This window comes from Benincasa hispida, chromosome 1 (genome assembly GCF_027475165.1).
Source record: "Benincasa hispida cultivar pf3 chromosome 1, pf3_genome.v1.1, whole genome shotgun sequence".
Classification (NCBI taxonomy): domain Eukaryota; kingdom Viridiplantae; phylum Streptophyta; class Magnoliopsida; order Cucurbitales; family Cucurbitaceae; genus Benincasa; species Benincasa hispida.
Genome location: NC_143478.1, coordinates 33,053,340 through 33,075,411, shown reverse-complemented (window position 1 = coordinate 33,075,411; position 22,072 = coordinate 33,053,340). Strand labels below are relative to the sequence as shown.

The window sequence follows — 22,072 nt, the reverse complement described above, 5'->3', positions numbered from 1 at the left end:
GAAAGCAGCCTCTCAACTACTTTTTGATCTTTCTTGGTCATTTGGAGTTCAAATTCTCTAACCCTTAATGCAGAAACTATAGCTTCTGTGGTAATTTTCTTTCTTCCATACTTCATAGCTACCTTAACATCTTTGAAAAATTTGGGTAGTGGGTTCAGCAAGATGAATGTCTCATTCTCTTCACCTATGTTGTCTCCCATTGATTTAAATTTTGAAGACATCTTTTTAAAATCATTTGACTGTCTGTGAGAGACTTTGCAACATCCATTCGATCGGTAAAGAATCTTTCCCTTAGAAAAGCTTTATTTGGAAGGTCCTTATTGAGATAAATCTCATTAAGCTTGTTCTAAAGTTCATAGGTAGTCTTTTGAACAATAATTTGTCTTAACATACTGTCAGTTACATTTAAAACTATGGTTTCATATGCATTTACTTCCATCGTTTATTTTTCTGCATTTGAAGGTAATCGACAACTTTGTAGGGTTTGAATGGCCAAAAGAGCCTTCTACTGTCCAAGAACAACTTTGATCTCAACCCAAAATCGCTTCTCCCATCAAACTTATCTATTTCAAATCTGGTTTTAGCCATTCTTTAAATTCAAGAACACAAATATCTGTTTCTTGATCTTCAAAGAATCTGAATCTTGGACTGATCTGGGCCTCTGATACCAATAGTTGGGCATAAATTCAATTGTAGGCCCAAATGAAGGCACATGTAAAGGATATTAGGCCACGTAACTTTATCAAATACCATACACGTCTTTGCAAATCTGAAAGGTAAAACACATCTTGAAGTTTTTCTATAACTAATCTCATGAAAATTAGAATTTTTGAAGAAAAACAAAATACTAAAATGCTCTCTTTTACTCTCTGTAGCTCGAAGAGGATGAAAAGAAGAAATAATGGATGATTTCCAATTGATTCAAGTGAAGAAGAAGATGATGATGATGAAGAGTAAGTGAATTGAAGAAGAAAGATCATAGATTTTAAGTGGTTCGGCAGAACCTACATCCACTGTGCAAAAATGGGAATTTTTTGTTCTTACTGCTTTACAACCTTGAAGAGATTTTACAAAATGAACTCACACTCTCTCAAACTTACATATGATTTTATTTGTATGCAGAAATTTAAAGAAAATCAGCAGATGGATTGAGCTTGGAGGTTACAACAGAAACAAGTAATTTGCATCAACTCCTTTCAATATACCATCCATCTGTGGTTGAGCTTTCAAACAAGTAGTGTGCTCAAAGTGTAATTTAGATAGATGACTATTTGAGGAGAGGCTCAATGGTCCTTTGTTCGAGGAAAAATTGGAACGATTATAGATTTATAAGATAAAATAACTATCTTCAATGATATGAAACCTTACTTTTAAGTGAAACTAAAAGTAAAGCGATGGAGTTTTATGTTCAAAATAGACAATATCATATCATTCATATTGGTTGTCCAAGACCCAACAACCACATTACATCATGAATTTCTACTACTCGATTTTCAAAAAGAATGTTGTGTAAACTATTGTCAAGAGCATAATGATAAAAATATGTATTTGAACAAATCATTAAAAAAAAATAAAGAAAGAAAAAAAGAAGAAGAAAAAGTGTAGAGAGATTAAAATAAGAAAAATAAAAAGAAGGTGAACGAGGTTGATGTTAGAATGGTCTCCACACGGCTAAGAAAATGCAATGAACCAAAAGTCAACTCGTTGACTCTGTAATTTCTTAGTATCATTCTTCTCAGTTTCTACATATTCTTTCCCCCCTTTTCTTCTTCAAGATTTCCTTTTACCTTCCAATTATTTGCATTTGAATTGGTCCACATTTACATATTAATTTAATTTAATTTCCTTTTTCTACATTTTTTTTTGTGGAAAATGTATTTTTATTGTCCTAATATTAATAAAATCAGAAATAGATTTTATTATGTTTTAATTAAAGAACATTTTTAGCCTGCTTGGAAACATGCTATCTCATTGCTTTGTTTAAAATAAAAGAAGGAAAAGAGTGTTTTGATTGAATGTTTTAAAGGTAAGAATTTCAATGAGGTGGGGCCATTAATGGCTTCCCAATTTCTGTATTAATTCTCAAATTTGTGGGACACAATCATGGATGTGGGTTTCAAAGATTCCCTTCTTGTTAAATTATACCAAATATATGGTAGATTTGCCTTTGAATTTTGTTTTAAAAAGTTACATTGATTTTCTTTTTCTTTTAGTTAAAATGATGGATGATTAAAACTGCAATTGATGTAGACAAAGAATTAAATATTTGTATTATCATTGACAATGTCATTATTGATGTGGCCATACATGTGTAAAAATTGATTTTGTGAAAGATGTGATAAAATGGTATATTTTAAGCTGAAACTGAATGATAATAATGATAACACATTTTTATACCTCGTTCAAATTTTGTTATCCATACTAAGTTTAGGAGTAGTTTGTATAATTTAATTCACTCTATTTTCTTTTAGTACGATAGATGGAGTATGAATATTTGAAATAGAGGTATGCCGTTAACTTATGTTCACTTTGTCGACCTCAAGGAGAGGCATTCAAACCAACATATGTAATACATTTTTTTCCCCCAAAATGAATATAGTTCAATGATAATTGACGTGTAGTCATGTTCTACATCATTTGGAGTCAAAGGTTTATCTCTCTGCTTCTATTTATTGTAGTAAAAAACTTGGCTTTTAAGTTTCAAGATGCTATACATTTAGGCCACATTTGCTAACCATTTTATTTTTTTTTTTTAAAAAAAAAATTAAGTGTATTCCATTCACATTTCTTATGATGGTTTGCAAGTTTATTAAGTACAATGATTGAATTCTTAGTCAAACTCCAAAAACAAAAACAACTTTTTGAAAGCTACTTTTTTTTAGTTATCAAAATTTGGCTTGGTTTTTTAAACCATTGGTGAAAAAGTAGATAACACAAGAAGAAATTTGAATGTGAAAATAGTGTCCATAGGCTTAATTTTAAAAAAACAAAAACAAAAAATAAAAAACTAAATGATTAATAAACAGGGCCTTAGTCTTTAAGTTTTGACTTTGGTTTCAATTTAATCTCCAAGTTTGAAAATGTTACAATTTTATCCTTGATATTTAAGTTTTGTTTCAATTGGAAAATTTATACTTTTAACCTTGGATTTTTACTAAATAATCTTTTTTTGTCTTTAATGTTAATATCTATTAATTAATTTAAATGAATAAAATTATCATGAATTAAGTTTTACTATTTTTCATCACTATTAAAATTAAATTTAAAATTTCACTTCATAATAAATTAACTCTTAGACATCAAGGGCCTATTTAGAATAACTAGAGAAAAAAGTGTCTTTTAAAAAAAAAAATCATTTTTTTTAAAACTCTTTTGATAAAAAAAAAAGGTTTAAAATACATTTTGAGAGTGTTTTAAAAGCTATTTTGAAAGGTTGTCAAACACTTTATTTATTTATTTTTTTCTAAAATAACTTATTTTCAAAATTAAACACTCAAAAAGTTAAATCAAATGTATCCTAATCTTAATGATTGAAAGTGATTATTTAAGGAAAAATCAAGGTTAAAAGTGTAAATTTTGAAAGCTAGGAACCAAATTGAAACAAAATTCTAATGTTCTCATAGATAAAATTGTAACATTTTGAAACCTAAGGACTAAATTAAAACCAACCTAAAAACTTACTAAATGTATAGCGTTTTGAGATCTAAGGACAAAAAAGAAACTAGTCCCATAATTGGAGAATTGCTATTTTTAACCTAAAAAAGTTTTTATGATAAAACTAATATATTTTTTAAAAACTATTTTTTCTGACCTCTTTTCTACTTTTTTTTAGATATTAAATGGATGGTTACACAGTGAAAATATCATTTTGTCCCTTCTTCAATAACTTCAATAACTTCAATAAATTAAATGCTACATTTATCTAACACATTTCAAGTCCCAACTGCAGTTCAAATTTGAAACTTTATTTTTTCATTAAGATTTTTATTTTTATTTTTATTTAAATTGAATTACAATATTAGATTTTGGGAGTTAATGTTATTCCTACATATGGAAGTTGCACTTTTTTTTTTTTTTTTTGGTTATATTTGGAAGTTAATTTTTTTTCCGGTAAGATTTGGAAGTAATGACCAAATATAAAATTTATTGGTAAGAATTAGGGCTCCAAAGTAATTTAAATTTAGTGGAAAAAATGAATTGGATAAGAAGAACAAATTGAAATTGGGTAAAAATGAATTAAACTAACTTAAGTTTCGGGAGACTGAAAATGAATTAAAAAAAAAGCATTATATCCAATAATTTCTAGGTAACTTTGGGAAGTTACCTATAAAATGAACATAAACATTTATTAAAAAGAAAACCAATTGTAAAGTTAGAATGAAGGGCTTTAAAAACAATGACCGAATATCATTTACTTGAAAATTTCTTTTTAAGAATTAGGGGTTCTAAATTAATTTAAATTTAACTGAACCAAATGAATTGGTTAAGAAAATCAAAACGGAATTAGGTAAACAAAGAATTAAACCAGCTTAAGTTTTAGGAGGGAAGGGAGATGACTTTAAAAAAGACCTTCTATCCGAGAACTAAAAATCAGAGTTACCTAAAATTAGACCGAATCTATATAATGGTTTTTTGGCTTTTTTTGGCTTTTTTTTTTTTTTTTTTTTTTAATTAATAATTAAAATTAAAAAAAAAAAGCATTCTGGACAGAATCCATATAATAAATTTTAGCATTTTTTAATAGTTAATTATTAATCATTAATTTTCATAATTAAAATTAATTTAAAAAATATTGTCCAATTTCTAGATAACTTTAGAAAGTTACCTTGAAATTAAAGGTACCTAGAGATTGGATAGAATCCATATAATGGTTTTTAGCGCTTTTTTTTTTTTTTTTTTTTTTTTTTTTTTTTTTTATTATTATTATTATTTTGAAAAAGGAATTTTATAACGCCACAAGGCGTTATAAAATAATTAAATTGATAATTAATTATAATTAATTATTACAACTAAAAAAAACTTATATATGCATTATGTCCATTTTTCATGTAACATTTATCAGGAAAATGGACGAAAGTTTTTTTTTTTAATTTAATATAAATTATAATTAATGTAAATAAAAAATCTTTTATATTGGATAGATAAGAAATCTTCTTCCTCCAAATTTTCAATTCTTATGAAAATTTCCCATAAGAACTTTTTTTATCCGAAAATTTTCAAATTCTTACAAGAAATCTTTTTTTTTTTTCTGCAAAGTCATAAATTGAAGTTGGATTTGAAGAATTAGTAATAGAAAAATGTGAAATGAAAAACACTCGGACAAAATAGTGTTTTCACTATGTGGAACTCTTCAATTAGAATCTAAAAAAGTACGTGGAAAAAAAAAATAGTTTTCGTAAGGTGAAAACATTTTAAGTTAAAAATATCAAATTTTGGTCAAAATTTAGGATTTTTTGTTTTTTTTTTTTGTTTTTTTGACATATATTAAATAAAAGAAAAAGTATTTTGGCAGGGTAAACGTAAGAGAAGGACTAAAAAGGAAAGAAGAAAGTGGCATAAATCGGTTTCCAAGCAAAATGCAAATGTTTGAACTGGGAGGAGTAATCTTTACGCGTTTATGCCTTCTCTTTTCTTTACATTTTCCTTTTTGTTTCATCAATCTTCCTTTGACTTTCTTCTCTGCCTTTCTCCATGTTTTTTTTCCTTTCATTCTTATACTTTTAATGATGTGTGTATATCTACATTTTTAAAGCCTCTTTTCATCCTTAATACTTAAAAAAACAAATCACCATTTTGTTTCCTATTTACAAAATTCCAATACACATTCTATGTCTATATGAGTTTAGCTATGTAGTTTATACATACATCTTATATTTTCATAATCTAGATTCAACGTTCAATGGTCTATTTGAATTTATTAGAGAAAAAAATGTTTTTCAAACAATTTTTTTTTTTTTTTTTTTGCTCACTTTCTCTAAAAACTTTGAAAATGTTCCAAAATCTATTTTGAGTGGTAGATAAACATTTCAATTTTTTTTTTCAAATTGACTTGTTTCCAAAATTAAATACTAGAGGTGTACATGGGTTGGGTAGAGGGTGTTTTTAGAACCAACCCGAAAATTCGGATAGGTTGAATTGACAATCCAAATGACCCAAATAAAATCTTGGGTTAGGTTGGGTTGAGTTGTCGGGTTATCTTTCTTTTTAATTAAAAATATGTAAATTTATATACATGACTAATAACTAAGATCTCATACAATTCAAATCCTAAATACCAAATATCTATGATATTTATTGCAAATTTAGACAAAAACAAATATCATAACAATTTTAAAAGAAAACTATTAAAAATTCACAAATTAATCAATGGAAAGTAATCAAATTTTAAACAAAAAGAAACATATAAAACACTTAAAAATTCTATCAAGTGTAGTCCAAGTTGTTCAGATTGTCGGATTATTTGTACACTCTTATCAAATACTTGAAAAGTTATAACAAACACACTTTAAATCTCTACTCTAACCTTTGTTAAAAAAAAAAAAATCTATACATAATAAAACCTTTTATTTATCTCATATATCTTTTTACTTCAACAACGAGTTCAGAAATTTGAAAATTCAACCACTTCGTCTAATACATAAACCTTATCTTGCAAAATGATTATTTTCTTTCAAATTTATCGAGAGTAGTATTGTGCTAATATTGTGATAAAAAAATAAATAAAAGAAAATGAACTTTTTAAAAGTCTAAGGATAAAAAAGATATTTTAAAAGTACATAGGGTAACATAAATAAAAGCTAAAATTACACCAACTAAAAAGGAAAAAATTAAAAGAAAAAGGAAAATAGTATTTAATCATTAGCGATACTTGAGTGCATACTATGATGGCATCCATCTTTATACATCACACGCATAAAAAATAAATTAAAATATTTTAAAAAAGAAGTAAGAAGAACTTATCATGTGATAGATTATGATGATAAAAAAATTTAGTGTAGTAATAATAATAATAAAAAAAAAAGATGCTTTTAAGTATTTTCCTTTAATCATCTGATTTCATTCCTTAATATAATTTAAAAATCAGTCACATCTTGTCACACACACTGTTTTGATCAAACTTGGAAAGCCATCTCCTTTTTATGTGTGTAATTTGGCCTGTTTTAACAAAAAGGTTGAATTGGTCAACAATTGGACTTATAATCTCTCAAATCAATTTACAAGCAATGTATCAACGACCGAAGACTGGTCTCATTCAAACCTCTTTCCTTTGATTTAAATACCACACCATTTTCTTCCTTTTTCATCCTCAAACTTCACAATTCACACTCCTCTATCTTTTCCCCTTATTCTCTATTTTGATTCATATTTACATACGTATTCCTGTAAATCTGCATTTTGTTCATAGCTCTTCTTCTCCAAGATTCATAACTTTATTTAATTACTTCTCCACTTTGGGAATGGAGAATTTTGGGGAATGGGATCAAAAGAAGCTGAAAAATGAGCTGCTTAAAGGCAAGGATTTAGCAAAGCAACTCCAAATTCATCTTAATGTCAAACCATCACCATCACCATCACCGTCATCATCATCATCCATGGCTGCTTCTTCTTCTTCTTCTTCATTTTCAAATGATGGTAGTGAATATTTAGTTCAAAAGATTTTGTGTTCATATGAAAAGGCACTCTCTTTGCTCAACTCAAATGGAATCCAGATATCTGAATCTTCTCCTTCCTCTCTTAATGGAGGAAGTCCCAGAAGTGAAGATTCTGACCGTGAATTCAAGGACCCATCTGATCAAATAATTGCTAATTCTTCTCGCAAAAGGTAAAGAGAAATCTGAAAGAACTTGTTTCTGATTCTGATCATTAGAAATTGTTGGTAAAGTTGAGAGCTTTTTAATGTAAAATTGCAGGAACATTCTTCCAACTTGGACACAGAAATTCCAAGTTAGTCCAGGGATGGCCCTTGAAGGCTCTCTTGATGATGGCTTTTGCTGGAGAAAATATGGTCAAAAAGGCATTCTTGGTGCCAAACATCCAAGGTCAACCCCATTTTCCTCTGTCTTTTAAGTAATGGTTATTTTTTTTAGAAACATTTGCAAATATAGCAAATAAGTCCAAAATATTAACAAATATAGCACAATCTAAAAGAATTTACAAATATACTAAAATTTAGATCTAACTCTATGATTCTATAAGAGTCTATCAACAATAAAAACTATTACCGTTGATTTTTCAATATTTATAATTTTTTAAAATTGTGTTTTTTTATATATATTGATATTGTGTGTTTATTGACAAATGACGTGAAGAGGATATTACAGATGCACACACAGGAACCTCCAAGGTTGTCTTGCATCCAAACAAGTTCAACGGTCCGACGACGATTCAACCGTCTTCGAAATCACGTACCGAGGAAAGCATAGTTGCAGCCAAGTTTCCAACCTTAGTATTCCATCTACAACACCACCAGAGTTTCAAGGACAAAACCAGGGTGTAGTAGCAATACCTGACCAAAAAAAGGTCCAAAACCAACAGACATCACCTGATGCTGTCTTGAACTCATGGACATCCTTAAGAGTGATAACTCAAAACCTTGACACAACAACTCATGAACCAACATTATCATTTCATTACGACGCGGCAGACCATGTGGAGTCCGCGCCGACGCCAACGGTAGACATCAACTTCGCCGAGTTTTCTCCTTGTTCTTCATTTTTGTCACCAACAACATCTGGTTCAGGGTTGAGCTATTTCTCTGCCTCATCAAGTGGGTTGAGTGAAGGATTTGTTGGGAATCAGAAGTTGAATTTGCAGCCAAATAAATCTGAGATTTTTTCCTCACCAACTTCAGCTTTAAACTCTCAAACTTCTGCTTTAGACTTCCCATTTGGTGAATTTCAAATGGACCCAACTTTCACATTTGACAACACAAATTTCTTCTCCTAAAATCTCCTTAGTTTTAGTAGAATCAACAAAAATGATACTTTGAAAGCATTTTATCAGTCTTTTTTTTTTTTTTTTTGTTAGGGAAAATTAATTTTATCAACAGCAGATTTTCTTAATTTTGTAGCTCTCCATCATGTTTTGACAAATTTTCATAGTTTTTTTTTTCCTGATTCTTACCATCTTTCAAGATATGTAAGTTTGTATTTCTACAAAAAATTGAGTAGTAATACATTTTATAGAATGATAGAATAATCATGAATTTTATGACAATTAAATTGGTTGATATTTAATACTAAAGCTAATTATAAGGGATTCCAATTATGAAATAGGTTAAAAATGATTTTTAATCCCTAAACTTCTGGAAAAGTAACAATTTAGTCCATAGACTTTGGATTGTAACGATTTAGTTTCTCAATTTTTAATTTTGTAACAATTTAGTCTATAAATTTTGTTATGTAACAATTTAGTCTTTGTATTTTGAGCTTTATAACAATTTAGTCTCTATTTTAAAAATTAGTGTTAAGAAGTAATGAGATTTCTTGCATAAATAAACCAATAAATTAGTTAGAGGTTTAATATTTTTATAAAACACAAGTATACATCATAAAATAATTAAAATTAACATATAATTTTGATAAATTTATTTACATTGGGGACTAAATTGTTAAAAATCTAAAAGTAAAAGAACTAAATTATTACATATTAACGTTTAGGGACTAAATTGTTACAAAATAAAAAATATAGGACTAAATCGTTACAAATTAAAGTTCATGGACTTGTTACATTTACGAAAGTTTAGGAACCAAAAAATGATTTGTTTAACCTAATCGAACTTATTTTGGAGTGGGGTCATGAAAGCCCACATAGTTATGCACAACACTACTATGATGAGTCCTAAGCCCATTATGTTTTGGGCCATAACAAGGAGGAAACCCACACAAATATTTAAAAGATATTTGTAGTAGAGAGTAAAATAGGATGAAAGATCTAAAAATATATTATATGTCTAAAATATTTGCAAATATGGAAGTATCGACTATTCAATTTTTGCATTTTTCTAATTTTCAATTTTACCCTCTCTTATTTTATCTTGTTGCACACTTTCTACCTTTTTTTAAATTTTTTTTTTTTCGATTTTTCTTCTTTCCTTTCTTTTTATTTTCTTTCATTTCTTCAGTTTTTGTTTCTTCACTTTTTTTTTTTTTAATTTTCTTTTCTTTTCTTTTCTTTCTCCGATTTTTACTTCTAGTTTGACCCCTTTTCCCTTTTTTTTTTTTTTTTTTTTAATTTTCTTTCCTTTCTCCTATTTTTACTTATTTTTTATTATTTTCTTTCATTTCTCCAGTTTTTTCTTCTTCTTCTCTTTCTTTCTTTCTTTCTTTTTTTTTTTTTTAACTTTCTTTTCTTTATCCTATTTTTTCTTCTTCTTTATTTTTTTTTCATAAGAATTATGAGATTGAGTTTTATAGCAAAGACTTAAAAATACTTAATTTATAAGTGACTTAACACCAACAAGTCAATCATCAAGTTTGATTATTATAACGAAACATTAAATATAAATAGCAAATGAAAATGGATTTGAAAGAAACTATTTTTTTAATCTACTAATTTGCACCATTTTTAGAAACATTTCTTAAAAGTTTAAAATAATAAACGAGAATAGTTATTAAACAAGTTTATTTCTCAAAAAAATGAGAAATACAAATGATATCAGACAAGCAAGTATTTTTTTTTTTCTTTTTATAGGACTTTAAGAGTAGGATGTCTATCCAAAGTAAACTTGAAAACATGGCATAGATGGCCCAAAATAAAGGGCATAAATTGAAATATTTGTGTACTTGTATACTGTAATATTTGTTTACAAAACCAAATGAAGAAGAAGGGTTTGGTTTGGTTGTTCGCTATACGAAAGTGCCCTTGAGAGGTATCGAAAAGATAATGGACCGTATGAATGTTTGGAAAGGACAATGAAAAGGACAATAAGATGGTCAATAGCTATCAATGATAGAAGCTACCACTGATAGAATGTTATCGGTGATAGAAGCTAACATTGATAGCACGTTATTGATGATAGAAGCTACCACTAATAGCACGTTATCGGTGATATAAGTTACTACTAATAGCATGTTATCGATGATAGAGAGCTATTACTGATAGCATGATATCAATGAGATCATTAATAACATGATATCAGCGAGATCATTGATAGCATTTTATCAATAATGTTATCAGTGAAAGAAGTTATCATTAACAACCACGATATGAGTGATATTAGTGATAATGGTGATAGAGTTAGGTGAAATCTATATTTCGAGTTTCTTTAAAAGTTCATAACCAGTTGTAGAAGTCTATCATTTCTAGCCTTGTTAATATTTCAAGGTCGATTCTAATTGATGAAAGTCTATCAATGATAGCACTAATAGCTACTATAAGTGATAGCCATAATAGAAGATTATTAGTGATAACTACTGTATTAATCTTTCAAAGTTGATAGTCATTTATGAAAGTCTATCGGTGATAGCCACTAATAGTTTTCCATCACTGGTATAGTTCAATCTTTCAAAGTTGTTGGTTTTCTTTCAATGTTGATAACTACTTATAAAAATCTATCATTGATAGCCACTGATAGGCTTAACTGTTAATATTTTAAGGTTGATTCCATTTGATAAAAGTGTATCAATGATAGCCATTAATAACTAAAAGTAAATTAAAAGCTAATATTTTAAGACTGTATTAATATTTATCAAATTAAAAGCTACCACTGATAGAGTGATAACAATTAATAGCAGTTATCAGTGACTATCAGTGATAGTAGCTAATAGCAGCTATCAGGGGCTATTACTGATAGCAGCTAATAGCAGCTATCAGTGACTATCAGTGATAGCTTTCAATTTGAGAAAATCGGGAAGAAGCGAGCAAAATGGTGGCTAGGTGTGGGCTTTTTAGTATTTTACCATTTTTTGTTCTTTATATACAATTATTTTATCATTGTACTATATATTCTATTATTATGGGCTTAAATTCCATTTATGCAACTAGTCCATATTTAAATTTTCATAATTTTTACTTGAATAGCGATGAACTATTATTTTACTTAAAAATCTGGCTCAACTTACATTTTAACCCTCCTTACCATTCTATATATATTATACCAAAATACATACAAGTTTCTCACAATTATGTATTTTCCAAAATTGTCTTCTTTTCAAAACTTATACGAGTAAGGAAAGATTTTCAAAAAATTCAAAAGTTGTTCTTCTCATAAATGAAAGCAATAATCAACAAGAAATTCAAAAGAGAAAACAAGGTATATTTGATATATACAACACAATATATTCAATATATATTTGGATTTTCTAGAAATAAACCAAGATATATTTGATAACTGTATGAACAAAACAATTTGTACAACAGATATTCTTATATATGTAATTTATATTTTTCAGTATATTAGATATATACTTGAGATCTTAATAGAGAGGTGGACGATTTTCAACTAGAAATATAGAAGAAAATAAACGAAATCTCATGACATGAAGGAAATTATCATTTGAAATATCATACATTAAATAAATATCAATAAAAAGTAATAAAAAAAAAACAAAGTTAAAATTCTAAAATGATGTTAATAAGAAAATAATTAAATATTGCAAAAACTTTGAAATAATGGTGAAAAAGTTAAATTGATCCAAAATTAAAGCTAAAACTCTTAACGAAATAATTTAAAATATAGAACATTTATGAAGTATATTATGTACAAAAGATTTTCTGTATAAAAATTTTAATTTAAGTTTTTGGGCAAATTGCAAAAGCATCTATAAAGTATGGTGGTAATTGCAATTATATCATCAAATTTTCAATGGTAAAAATTGAGTCCTCAAACTTATAAAATTATTAAGATTGGACCCTCAGATTTATATAGTTGTAACAATTGTTACATTTTTTTAAGGTATAATTGTTAGTTCCAACTCAACCATATTTTATGGGTAGATTTAGCAATTTGCCCTAATTTTTTTCTTATTTGTATTGTCAAAATCAGAGGGCTGCCGATGTACTACGGATTCCGACCCATTATATCACTAAGTCCCTTACTTATAATCAATTATCAATTTAATTATTTGTCCTTTTTAAATTCTGAAATGCCAAACTCAAAGTCACATATATCTTATGTTTTATCAATTATAAGTTAAAGACTTCTTACTTCTCATAATAATAATAATAATAATAATAATAATAATAATAATAATAATAATAATAAAAGTTTAAAGGACTTTGTTTATTAGAAGAAATTGAATTCGGCAACCAAAAATGTAAACTTTTGTCACAGGAACATAATTTATCGGTTAAATAAAAAAAAAAATATACATATATATAGAAAGATTCAAATCCAGCACATTGACCAAAACATACATAGTTCAATTGATGAATATGTTATTGATCAAAAGGTTACTGTTCAAATCAATTTACCTTTTTGTACTATCAAACACGCTGCTTGTTGGCTCGAAGAAAGTATATTATGAAATCAACAGTATATTGAAATTGATTCCTTGACTCTCTTGTTTGAACTTCACATTCTACCTTATTTTTTATTTGTCTATATGTTTTTTTAGGTACTAAAAGAAGTAAAAAAAAAAAAAAAAAAAAAAATCTTCACTTCTATCTTTTTTGTACTAAAAATAAAATTGCTATAAAAAAGAATAATGTGTACTTTCAAAACTAATAATACTAGTATTAATACTATTATTACGTATTGTTTTATTATATTCTTTTTAATAATATACATTTTTCCTGAAATTATAAGTTGGCTTTAAATAATATAATTTGGTTCTACAACTTTTACGTATATACTTATTTTGTTTAAGAATATAAACTTTAAAATACTATATTGTACTTCTGAAATTTCTTTAAAAGGGGTTCAAAAAAGAAGAAAAAAAAAACTTCTATAAAAAATTTCCATAGAAAACTACTTTTTATCATTGCGATGAATTTTTAAACAAGAAATCTCTACTTATTTAATAACTATAAAATTAACGCACTACTTGTGATTTTAAATTATTTATTCACATAGACATCTTATTATCATGAAAATTAAATGAAAAAAAATTGTCACACATCAAATAGTTTCCTATTAAATTATGTAGGGATATTTTAAAATTAGTACAACAAAAATGAGGTAATTCAAACTACCGTCTTCTTAGCCACTAACATATATGGGATATATACTTGCTTTGAGTTTATTTGGATTTGGGATACATTATGAGGATGTTATATGGATGTATCAATCTATTTAAGATATGATCTAGACGTGTCCACTATCCATATACCTCTCTATAGAAAAAAATGATTACTACATGATTATGTATAGAAAGTAATAACAAATTTTTTTTTTTTAATGCCAAATCGAAAAACTAGATTGAATACTTCAAATTTTAGGTTTCTTTTATAATCATTTGGGTTTTAAATGTTAGATTTTGAAAATTAATTAAACTTATAAATGCTACTTCTATATATTCTATGTGCTCTGTCATCTCATTTTTAGAGATATTTTAAAATTTTCAAGTTTTGTTATGAAACTTAAAAATTGTTTGTATTTTAGAATTCGATATGAAATCAAATAATTTGTAAGAAAAGATGAAATTATGATTAAAAAAATATAAAAAAAAATAAATAAAACACAATTTTTCAAAAACCAAAAAATAAAAAATAAAATTCAACTTGTAGAGAATAAATATAAATCAACATAGTATAAACAAAGGATTCTAAAGAAAATATCCATCTGCATTAATTAATAATTTAAGATTAAAATAAATAAAATTTGTTATTATTTAAATGATATAATGTTGATACTATAATTTTGTAATAATCTTGAGGGTATCTAGTATGGAGATTGGTCCATATAACCTATATATATATATATATCCTAGACCTAGAGTCTAGCTTAGATAAAGTAAAGAGATAGATGGAGATAGTTACTTCACTTCATATTATATATTGGTTGTACCTTACAAGGCTTGGCATTTAATAGCTTAATTCAATATAACCCACCTATAAATGTACATACCCACTTCTATATTTGTTCTCATTGCATCCCTCATTTTTTAAAGGTCAACTATATGCTATAATCTACTAAAGGTGGCCATTTTCAAAAACCATAAATATATATATATTTTTCAAGAGCAAACTATATATATATTTAAAAGATATCATCTTTTTGTAATGTAATCATTTTTCTTTAATTTTTACCACATACTTTGATAATCGTATTTAATTAACTTGAGGTAGATCGATGCAAAAGGTGTAGATTAATGAATAATTTATAAAGATGTAGTTTAAATTATAATAAAAGAAAAATAAGGCAACGATTTTGTTTAGAATTATTTAGAAAGATTTTAAAGGCCCACATTTTTTTTTTCACTAGGGTTGGGGGGAAATTAAATCGTTTCACAGAAATATAGAAGCTATATATGTTAATTAATGGTCTCTGCCAACAAAAACTTTCTTTTGGCCAAAAAAGTTGGCAGCCAATAATTGATAATGAAAATTTCTTTTACAGGACAAATATGAATTTTGTTTTATTATAAAATTTAAATAACACAGATTTAGATGTGAGCGGAAAATTCATACACTAACTTAGTTATGTTCATGTTGACATTAAATTAATATTTATGTATCGAAAAATTTTAAATTCTATATATCAACTTGAAATATAACCCACATAATTAACATTACATTATAATATTGAGGTTCAAAAACTCATCTTCTACGTATCAAAATGGCATATAGTTACTAATGTGTTAGCGAGTTTATATGTTGGAACAAAAAAACCATTAAATTCAATTTAGTTTACGATTTTCTTTTATTTTTAAATTTTTTTGAAAAATAATGATATATATAAAAGAAAAGAAAAAAAAAAACCTCGAACCTCTCTGATGGTAGAATTGTGTCGATTTATATTATTTTATTGTTTTGCAGTTTTTGCCAAATAATTGTTTTGGTTTGTATTTGTGTTGTTCTACTAATCCCCCCATTGAATACTTGGGTATTGTCCGATGGGGGTAACAAGAAAGCAGCTGATTTCTGGTCCCCTATACTTGAAAGAATTGAGAAAATATTTGAATATACCTTTCCAAAGGGAGACAGACTCACCCTTCTTCAAGCGGTTCTCACCAACCTCCCTACATACTACTTGATATTGTTTGTGTTTAAGGCTCCCAACAAGACATGTTAATCTGTATACATAAACTTATGAGAAATTTTCTTTGGGAAGGACCTGAGAAGAATGAAGGTTGTCATCTTGTTAGATGGGACTACATCACTTTGCCTAAAGAAAAGGGAGGCATATAAGTTATTGACAAGATAAAAATTACAAATGGATGCAAAGTGCAAACTGTGGATGGGATTTTTAGTGTCGAATCCATGAAAAGCTTCTCCTCTTCCTTATCGATGGATGTTGACTACATGTGGTTCACCGATCTCCCCCCAAAATGCAAATTTTTTGTGTGGACCCTTCTTCACAAAGGTCTTGATACAGGGGATGAATGCCAGGCTTGAGCTCCTAATATGATGTTAAGTCCAAACTCAAGCTGGTGCATTTTATGCAAATCGGATGCTGAAACAGCAGAGGATATATTCATATGATCTGCTTTATGTCCTATCTCATATGAAGCTAAATACTCAGAACAAAGTCTTGTGGACCAATCTGATTGGAGCTAGTCTTTGCTGTCTTTGGCTTCAACGCAACAAAAGAGCTTTTCATAACTATAATGCTTCTTGTATTGCTCTAAATTGGAAACTTTTCTTCTAAACTCCTCTCTTTTGAATCTTGAATTGTGGGCTACTTCCTCTCTTGTATATTTTTATCATCAATGCCTCCTTTTGGATGAGAGCACTACGGATATGGATGTGTAAATCGATGTGTCAATTAGGTATCCATGTGTGCCTATTTGATCCCTTGATTTCCTACTTTCTTAAAAAAAAATATAACATACATTACCAAATCATCCAATTTGCTACTATAAATATCACATAAGTTTCTTTACAAAATTTTAACAATTTTATACTATTTAATTCAATTAATCAATTGAACATGGAAGATTTTCTGTCCGCAGTTATGATCTTGCTTCAAAGATTATTCAGACACTAAAATTTGAAGGGTTTATTTATGTGATATATAATCTATTGTTAGGAGTGTAAACAAAGTTTCACTTTAGTTAGAAAAGTTGAAGAGATCTATAATATACATATATATATTTCTATGTTAGTATGAATTTTTTTTTTGCATTGTTCAAAACATAAAAGCATGAGAACTTATATGCTTAAATTAAGTGGATAATATTAAATAATAAACATACGTGGTTAGTTATAGTTAATTTCAATTAATTTGTGATTTAGTCTTTTGTTGCAACTTACTCAAATTTAAAGATATAGATTTTGTTCATCCATAGATGCCCTTGAATATGTATCGAAGAAAAGAGTATAAAATTCTAAAATTGGTTGCAAAAATTGAATGTTGATTCTCATTGAGTATCCAACCATTACTATTAGAAAATTATCAGAAATAGTCTCCTCAACTTTTAATCTTCCAAAATTATTTATAGATTGTTTTGGATTTTATAGGTAAAATATGAGGAAGTTAACACCAATATTCTATCCATTTTTTTTAAAAAAATATTAGGTAATCTTTCCAAATTTTATATAAGATCTTACCTAATTTTTCTAATCTATCATCTCAAAGATCAAAGTAAGCAAAATTAACACCTCTCAAAGATCAAATTGGGCAAAATTAACACCAACATTCTATATATTTAAGCTTTTTCGGTAAAATTTCGAACAGGTTAATGCCGAGATTCTTTATATTTTCCTAAATCTTAATTTTTTATTTGCAAAATTTGATCTTTTACAAAAATTTAAAAATCATAATGCACTTAACATCTATAAGAAAATTCATAATTGGTAAATTCATTTGAAAATTTAGAAATTCATATAATGGTAGAAATAGAAATTAGGATGAATATTTAAAAAATTATGTAAAAATTTGACATAAGATTTTGTAGGTATAATCGAATTTGGAGAAAATTTAAAAAAATAAAAGATTTAGAAAAATTATATAATATCTAGAAAAATTGGTAAAATCTCGATGTTAATCGAGTTTGAAATTTCACCAAGAAAACTTAAAACAATCAATAATTTAGAAAAAGTTAATTTTTTAAAATTAAATTTTGGTGGTTGATTTGAAATGGATTGTGGAAAACTAGTTTAATAAGTTTTAAAAAATTGTGCTAGTTTTAGAAAGTAAAAATTTTAGGAGGTTATTTCTGGATAATTTTCCATTACGATGCAAAATCAACTTGAAGATAAGAAAAATCTTTACAATTGGTTAAAAATGCAAAACTTGTGAAAATGTTATTTTATCTTCAATTAATTTATTTTACCATTTTTTTTCTTTAAAAAAAATTCATCTGTCATCTTACCCTTTTCTTTGTTCTAGTGTTTTTTTTTTTAAAAAAAATTCTTTTTACCGTTTTTCCCCTTCCATTTCACCGTTTTTTTCTTTTTATAATAATAATTATAATTATTATTTAAATATTCATTTATATTTTTATGAGACTGAATCCTTCCTAGATTTGAGAAGATAATATCAATCACGAAATCATTCATTTTCCCTTTTCTTTTATGAATCTGATATCAAATAATAACTCGTTTTAACTGTTTTTTTTAGCTTATTTATTTTACCCTTTTAATATATATATATATATATATATATATATAATAATTTAGATATTCAGAGGGCGTTTGAGTAAATTTTTATTTAATAATCTAAAATTACTTTTAAAAACATCAAAATCTGATGTTGTCATGTTTTGGAAAAATTTGAAAAAAATTACATATTTCGAAAAGGAAATGCATACAATAATTAGGTACAACGAACTAAACATACTCGTATAAACTAATTTAAGTTGAGAAATCAAAACATATAGTGATAATGTGAATAGTAAATTAAAAAAGCTTGGTAGCTTTTTGATAATCTATGAATTAGATTACATTACATAAATGAAAAGAGAAATTAGGTAGCTAATAATTAAAATTATATGAGTAGAAGTAGAAGAGTTTTAGTTGGAAAAAACTAAAAAGAATTATAGCTAGAGAAAGAGAGAATTACATATTAATTTATGTTAAGAGTGATTAAAAAAAAAAAGCCTTCCCCACTTCCTACTTTATTTCTGATGATCCGTACTCTTTTCTGTAGACAGAGAAAGTCCCCCATGCATAATTATCCCTTCAATATTCAAACTTCAATTAGCAGAATGTTTGCTGAATTTGGTGAGCCAATTCCTCTGCACTAAGTTGGCATTCAATTCCAATCTATATAAACCAAACAACAACAAAGAAAAATACCTTATTAATTAACCTCAAAATTGGAGATAATCATCATATAAGAAAGATGCAATTGTTGTTTATAAAGTTGAAATTTTTCTCCTCTGAAAACATGGCCCCCAAAAAAGGAAAAACACAAACCCTATCATTTCAGCCCTGAAATTTGAGCCATTTTTGTCTATGCATGGAAGCCATGTGTAAGCTTAAACAAACCTTGAACATGGCAAAAAATGGAGTGCTTTGGTGATTGTGCTAAAAGTTTCAAATACACAAAAGGAAATACATCATACACAAAGGAAGAAGGAACCTAAATATCATTTCAATCAAATTATTATGACAATGGCTATACTACTATACACAAAACACTCCTTTTTACCTTTTTCTTTTCCCTTTTTCCTTTCTTTTATAAGGAAAAAAAACCCAAATGAAATCTTTGAATCTTGACTCAAATTAGTGACTTTAATTCTCTCTTAAACCCAATTAGAGGAACAAAAAAATAAATAATTTCAAGGGTTATGAAATTAATTGACAAGGAAAGAACTAATGAAAGCTAATAACTAGTTTTTCATTTAATAATTATATTAAAACTAAATTTTATAAACTATCCATTTTCAAATTTTAGTTTGATTTTTAAAGGATTTTAAACGTAAGTAACAAAAGTTGGAATGTACAAGTTTTTTTTTTTTAAAGAAACTATTAAAATTAAAAATGTCAGTACGTACACGAGAATATCTCAATTAGGTTAACATAAGCTTATACAGGGCCCTTGTCAACTTAATTTTGGTATAATCAGAAAGTATAGATAAATATAGTGTTTGTAAACTTAATTTTTAAAAAAATAAGAAGGAGATTAGTTTTGATGTATACCTTAATTGTAAATGAGTTAAACATGGTTTCATCAAGTGTAGTGATCTTGACATGGAGAATTTCAAGGGAGAGTTGTTCAAGTGCAGAAATGATCTTCACAGCTTGGCCAGGGATTGGAGGAGATACTGTCTTCAAAACCACATTTGGACCTGTAAACTTCACCTCAACTTCAGCTATGGCTGATTTTGAATTTGCCACAAGATCATTATTGTTCCCATTATTATTATTATTATTATTATTACTACTTATATTGTCAATGGAGGAATTTGTGGTTGAACATGAATTACAAGGAGATGGCTCTAACGAGTTGTTGCTTTTATTAGCAATATTGCTGGTGCAAGAGCTACTTGAAGAGATATTATAGCCACCATCACCAGCGACGGCGGCGGCCACAGCGGAGGGAGGTTGTTGCAACCTTGGAGGAGGCTTGCTGTAAGGGCTAGTGGGTTGTGGAGTTCTTGGACTAATTGGCAAGTTAAGGCGAGGGCTTAGTGGTGGTTTTCTTGGACTCATTGGTAAATTAGGCCTTGGACTTGAAACAACCCTAGGGCTCAATACTTCACTATAAACTTTCCTTTGCTTTTTGGCCTCTAATGATTGAAGAACTTGTTGCAACTCTTTGATGTATTCCACCACCCCTCCAATTATTGAAGCTTGATCTCCCTAAAAATATGCCAAATTTAACATTTATTAGATTCACAAGTGAATGAAAATATTCCACAAAACCCTTATATCAAAAACCAACTTTAGCTTATAGAAAGAGGAGAAGATATTATAAGAACAATACAACTTTTAGGTTTTTGATATTGTATTATATTAAATCACTGCTAAACTCAAAACTGCGATTTTGATTACTTACTTTCTTGACATAGAAGCAAGGCATGAGTGATCTCAAAACAGTCAAGTGTTCATTCATTTGCTTCCTGCGGTTGCGTTCCACTGTAATATGCGACATTCTTTGAGGTCCGTCAAGGTTTGGATCCTCCGAGGAAGAAAGACCCGTCGTCATAGCAATGGTGGGAGATGTCGCCGTTGTCGTCTTCAATCGCTTGCTTTTTGGCGAAGTCTCAAGCTCTGTCTCAGAGAAGACCAAGCTTGTGGTTTCTTCGCCGTCTTTAGTAGGCTCAATATCATCTTCGATCATAGTGAACTCAGCAACGCTCTCCAAACTCTCAAAGATACTAAAGAGGTCATCTCCTTCGAAATGGGGATTCGAAGTAGTATGGTCGACAAATTCTTCATTTTGTTGGAAGAGATCAGCAAAAGTATCAACCATGGTTGTAGTATGTTTTTGTTGCTCTTGAGATAAAGAAAAACACAAAGTTTGGATCTTTTTGTCTTGAAAAAAGGGAAAGAATAGCCAAAGAAAATGACCTAGATAGAAGGAAATTGGAGGAAATGAAAAGAGATATATTGTCAAGATCAAGAAAGGATGGCTAAAAGGGAAGTAAATAAGAGGGAGGGGAGAATATGAAAGGGACTAAACTATCACCATCAACACCATTTTTCAAGTTATTAGCTATAGTTCTTGAAATAATGACCGTTGGATATGTGAGGATCAAACGGTTCAGCAAGGAGAAAGAGAAGAAATATGAAGAAGAAAAGAAGATGAGATTATATTATTATTATTGATCAGACGTAAAAAAGAAAATAAAAGGGTTCTTATAAAGATGGAATTCAAATGGTTTGAAGAATTGTTGACATTAGATTCTTTGACAACTTTGGTTCTTTCATTATATGTATCTCCTTGGAAACTGTAGCTTGCCATTCACTTCTCATCTTACAAAGCTTAATTGTTCTTGTACCATTTTTGTACTAGAGACACAGAGAAAATCAGACACCATTTGTGACATAATAATTTCATAATCATCAACTTCAACCCTCA

General features: G+C 27.8%; 2 protein-coding genes and 1 long non-coding RNA gene across 4 annotated transcripts; 2 read left to right on the top strand and 1 right to left on the bottom strand.

Annotated features, from left to right (window-relative positions):
- The first annotated feature begins 807 nt into the window (after window positions 1-807).
- LOC120092145 (uncharacterized) lies at window positions 808-1,442 on the top strand. The gene is made up of 2 exons (XR_005485923.2): window positions 808-953; window positions 1,123-1,442. It is a non-coding gene; the product is annotated as an uncharacterized LOC120092145 (long non-coding RNA).
- A 5,791-nt stretch (window positions 1,443-7,233) lies between these two features.
- Window positions 7,234-9,216, top strand: LOC120088583 (putative WRKY transcription factor 53). Of its 2 annotated transcripts, none has more exons than XM_039045990.2 (3): window positions 7,234-7,822; window positions 7,911-8,039; window positions 8,322-9,216. In XM_039045990.2, the coding sequence occupies exons 1-3, from the start codon at window positions 7,458-7,460 to the stop codon at window positions 8,944-8,946; spliced, it is 1,119 nt and encodes a 372-aa protein (XP_038901918.2). In that variant the 5' UTR covers window positions 7,234-7,457; the 3' UTR covers window positions 8,947-9,216. The 2 variants fall into 2 exon arrangements, with proteins under 2 accessions (XP_038901918.2, XP_038901909.2); XM_039045981.2 differs by having other exon boundaries at window positions 7,251-7,822; window positions 8,310-9,216.
- Window positions 9,217-18,920: 9,704 nt separating this feature from the next.
- On the bottom strand, window positions 18,921-21,664 carry SPCH (basic helix-loop-helix (bHLH) DNA-binding superfamily protein). The gene is made up of 3 exons (XM_039050115.2): window positions 21,047-21,664; window positions 20,188-20,850; window positions 18,921-19,308 (listed from the first exon to the last, which is right to left on the bottom strand). Exons 1-3 carry the CDS (start codon window positions 21,461-21,463, stop codon window positions 19,243-19,245), a joined length of 1,146 nt encoding a protein of 381 aa, XP_038906043.1. The 5' UTR covers window positions 21,464-21,664; the 3' UTR covers window positions 18,921-19,242.
- Between the last annotated feature and the right edge of the window lie 408 nt (window positions 21,665-22,072).

Bases quoted from the DNA above. Each gene is read 5' to 3' on its own strand.
- LOC120088583 (XM_039045981.2), top strand. From the start codon at position 7,458: ATGGAGAATTTTGGGGAATGGGATCAAAAGAAGCTGAAAAATGAGCTG. The intron at 7,823-7,910 runs GTAAAGAGAAAT...GTAAAATTGCAG, and splicing joins GCTAATTCTTCTCGCAAAAG to GAACATTCTTCCAACTTGGA. The intron at 8,040-8,309 runs GTCAACCCCATT...AATGACGTGAAG, and splicing joins CTTGGTGCCAAACATCCAAG to AGGATATTACAGATGCACAC.
- SPCH (XM_039050115.2), bottom strand. From the start codon at position 21,463: ATGGTTGATACTTTTGCTGATCTCTTCCAACAAAATGAAGAATTTGTC. The intron at 20,851-21,046 runs GTAAGTAATCAA...GCATATTTTTAG, and splicing joins CTTGCTTCTATGTCAAGAAA to GGAGATCAAGCTTCAATAAT. The intron at 19,309-20,187 runs GTATACATCAAA...TGGTTTATATAG, and splicing joins TTAACTCATTTACAATTAAG to ATTGGAATTGAATGCCAACT.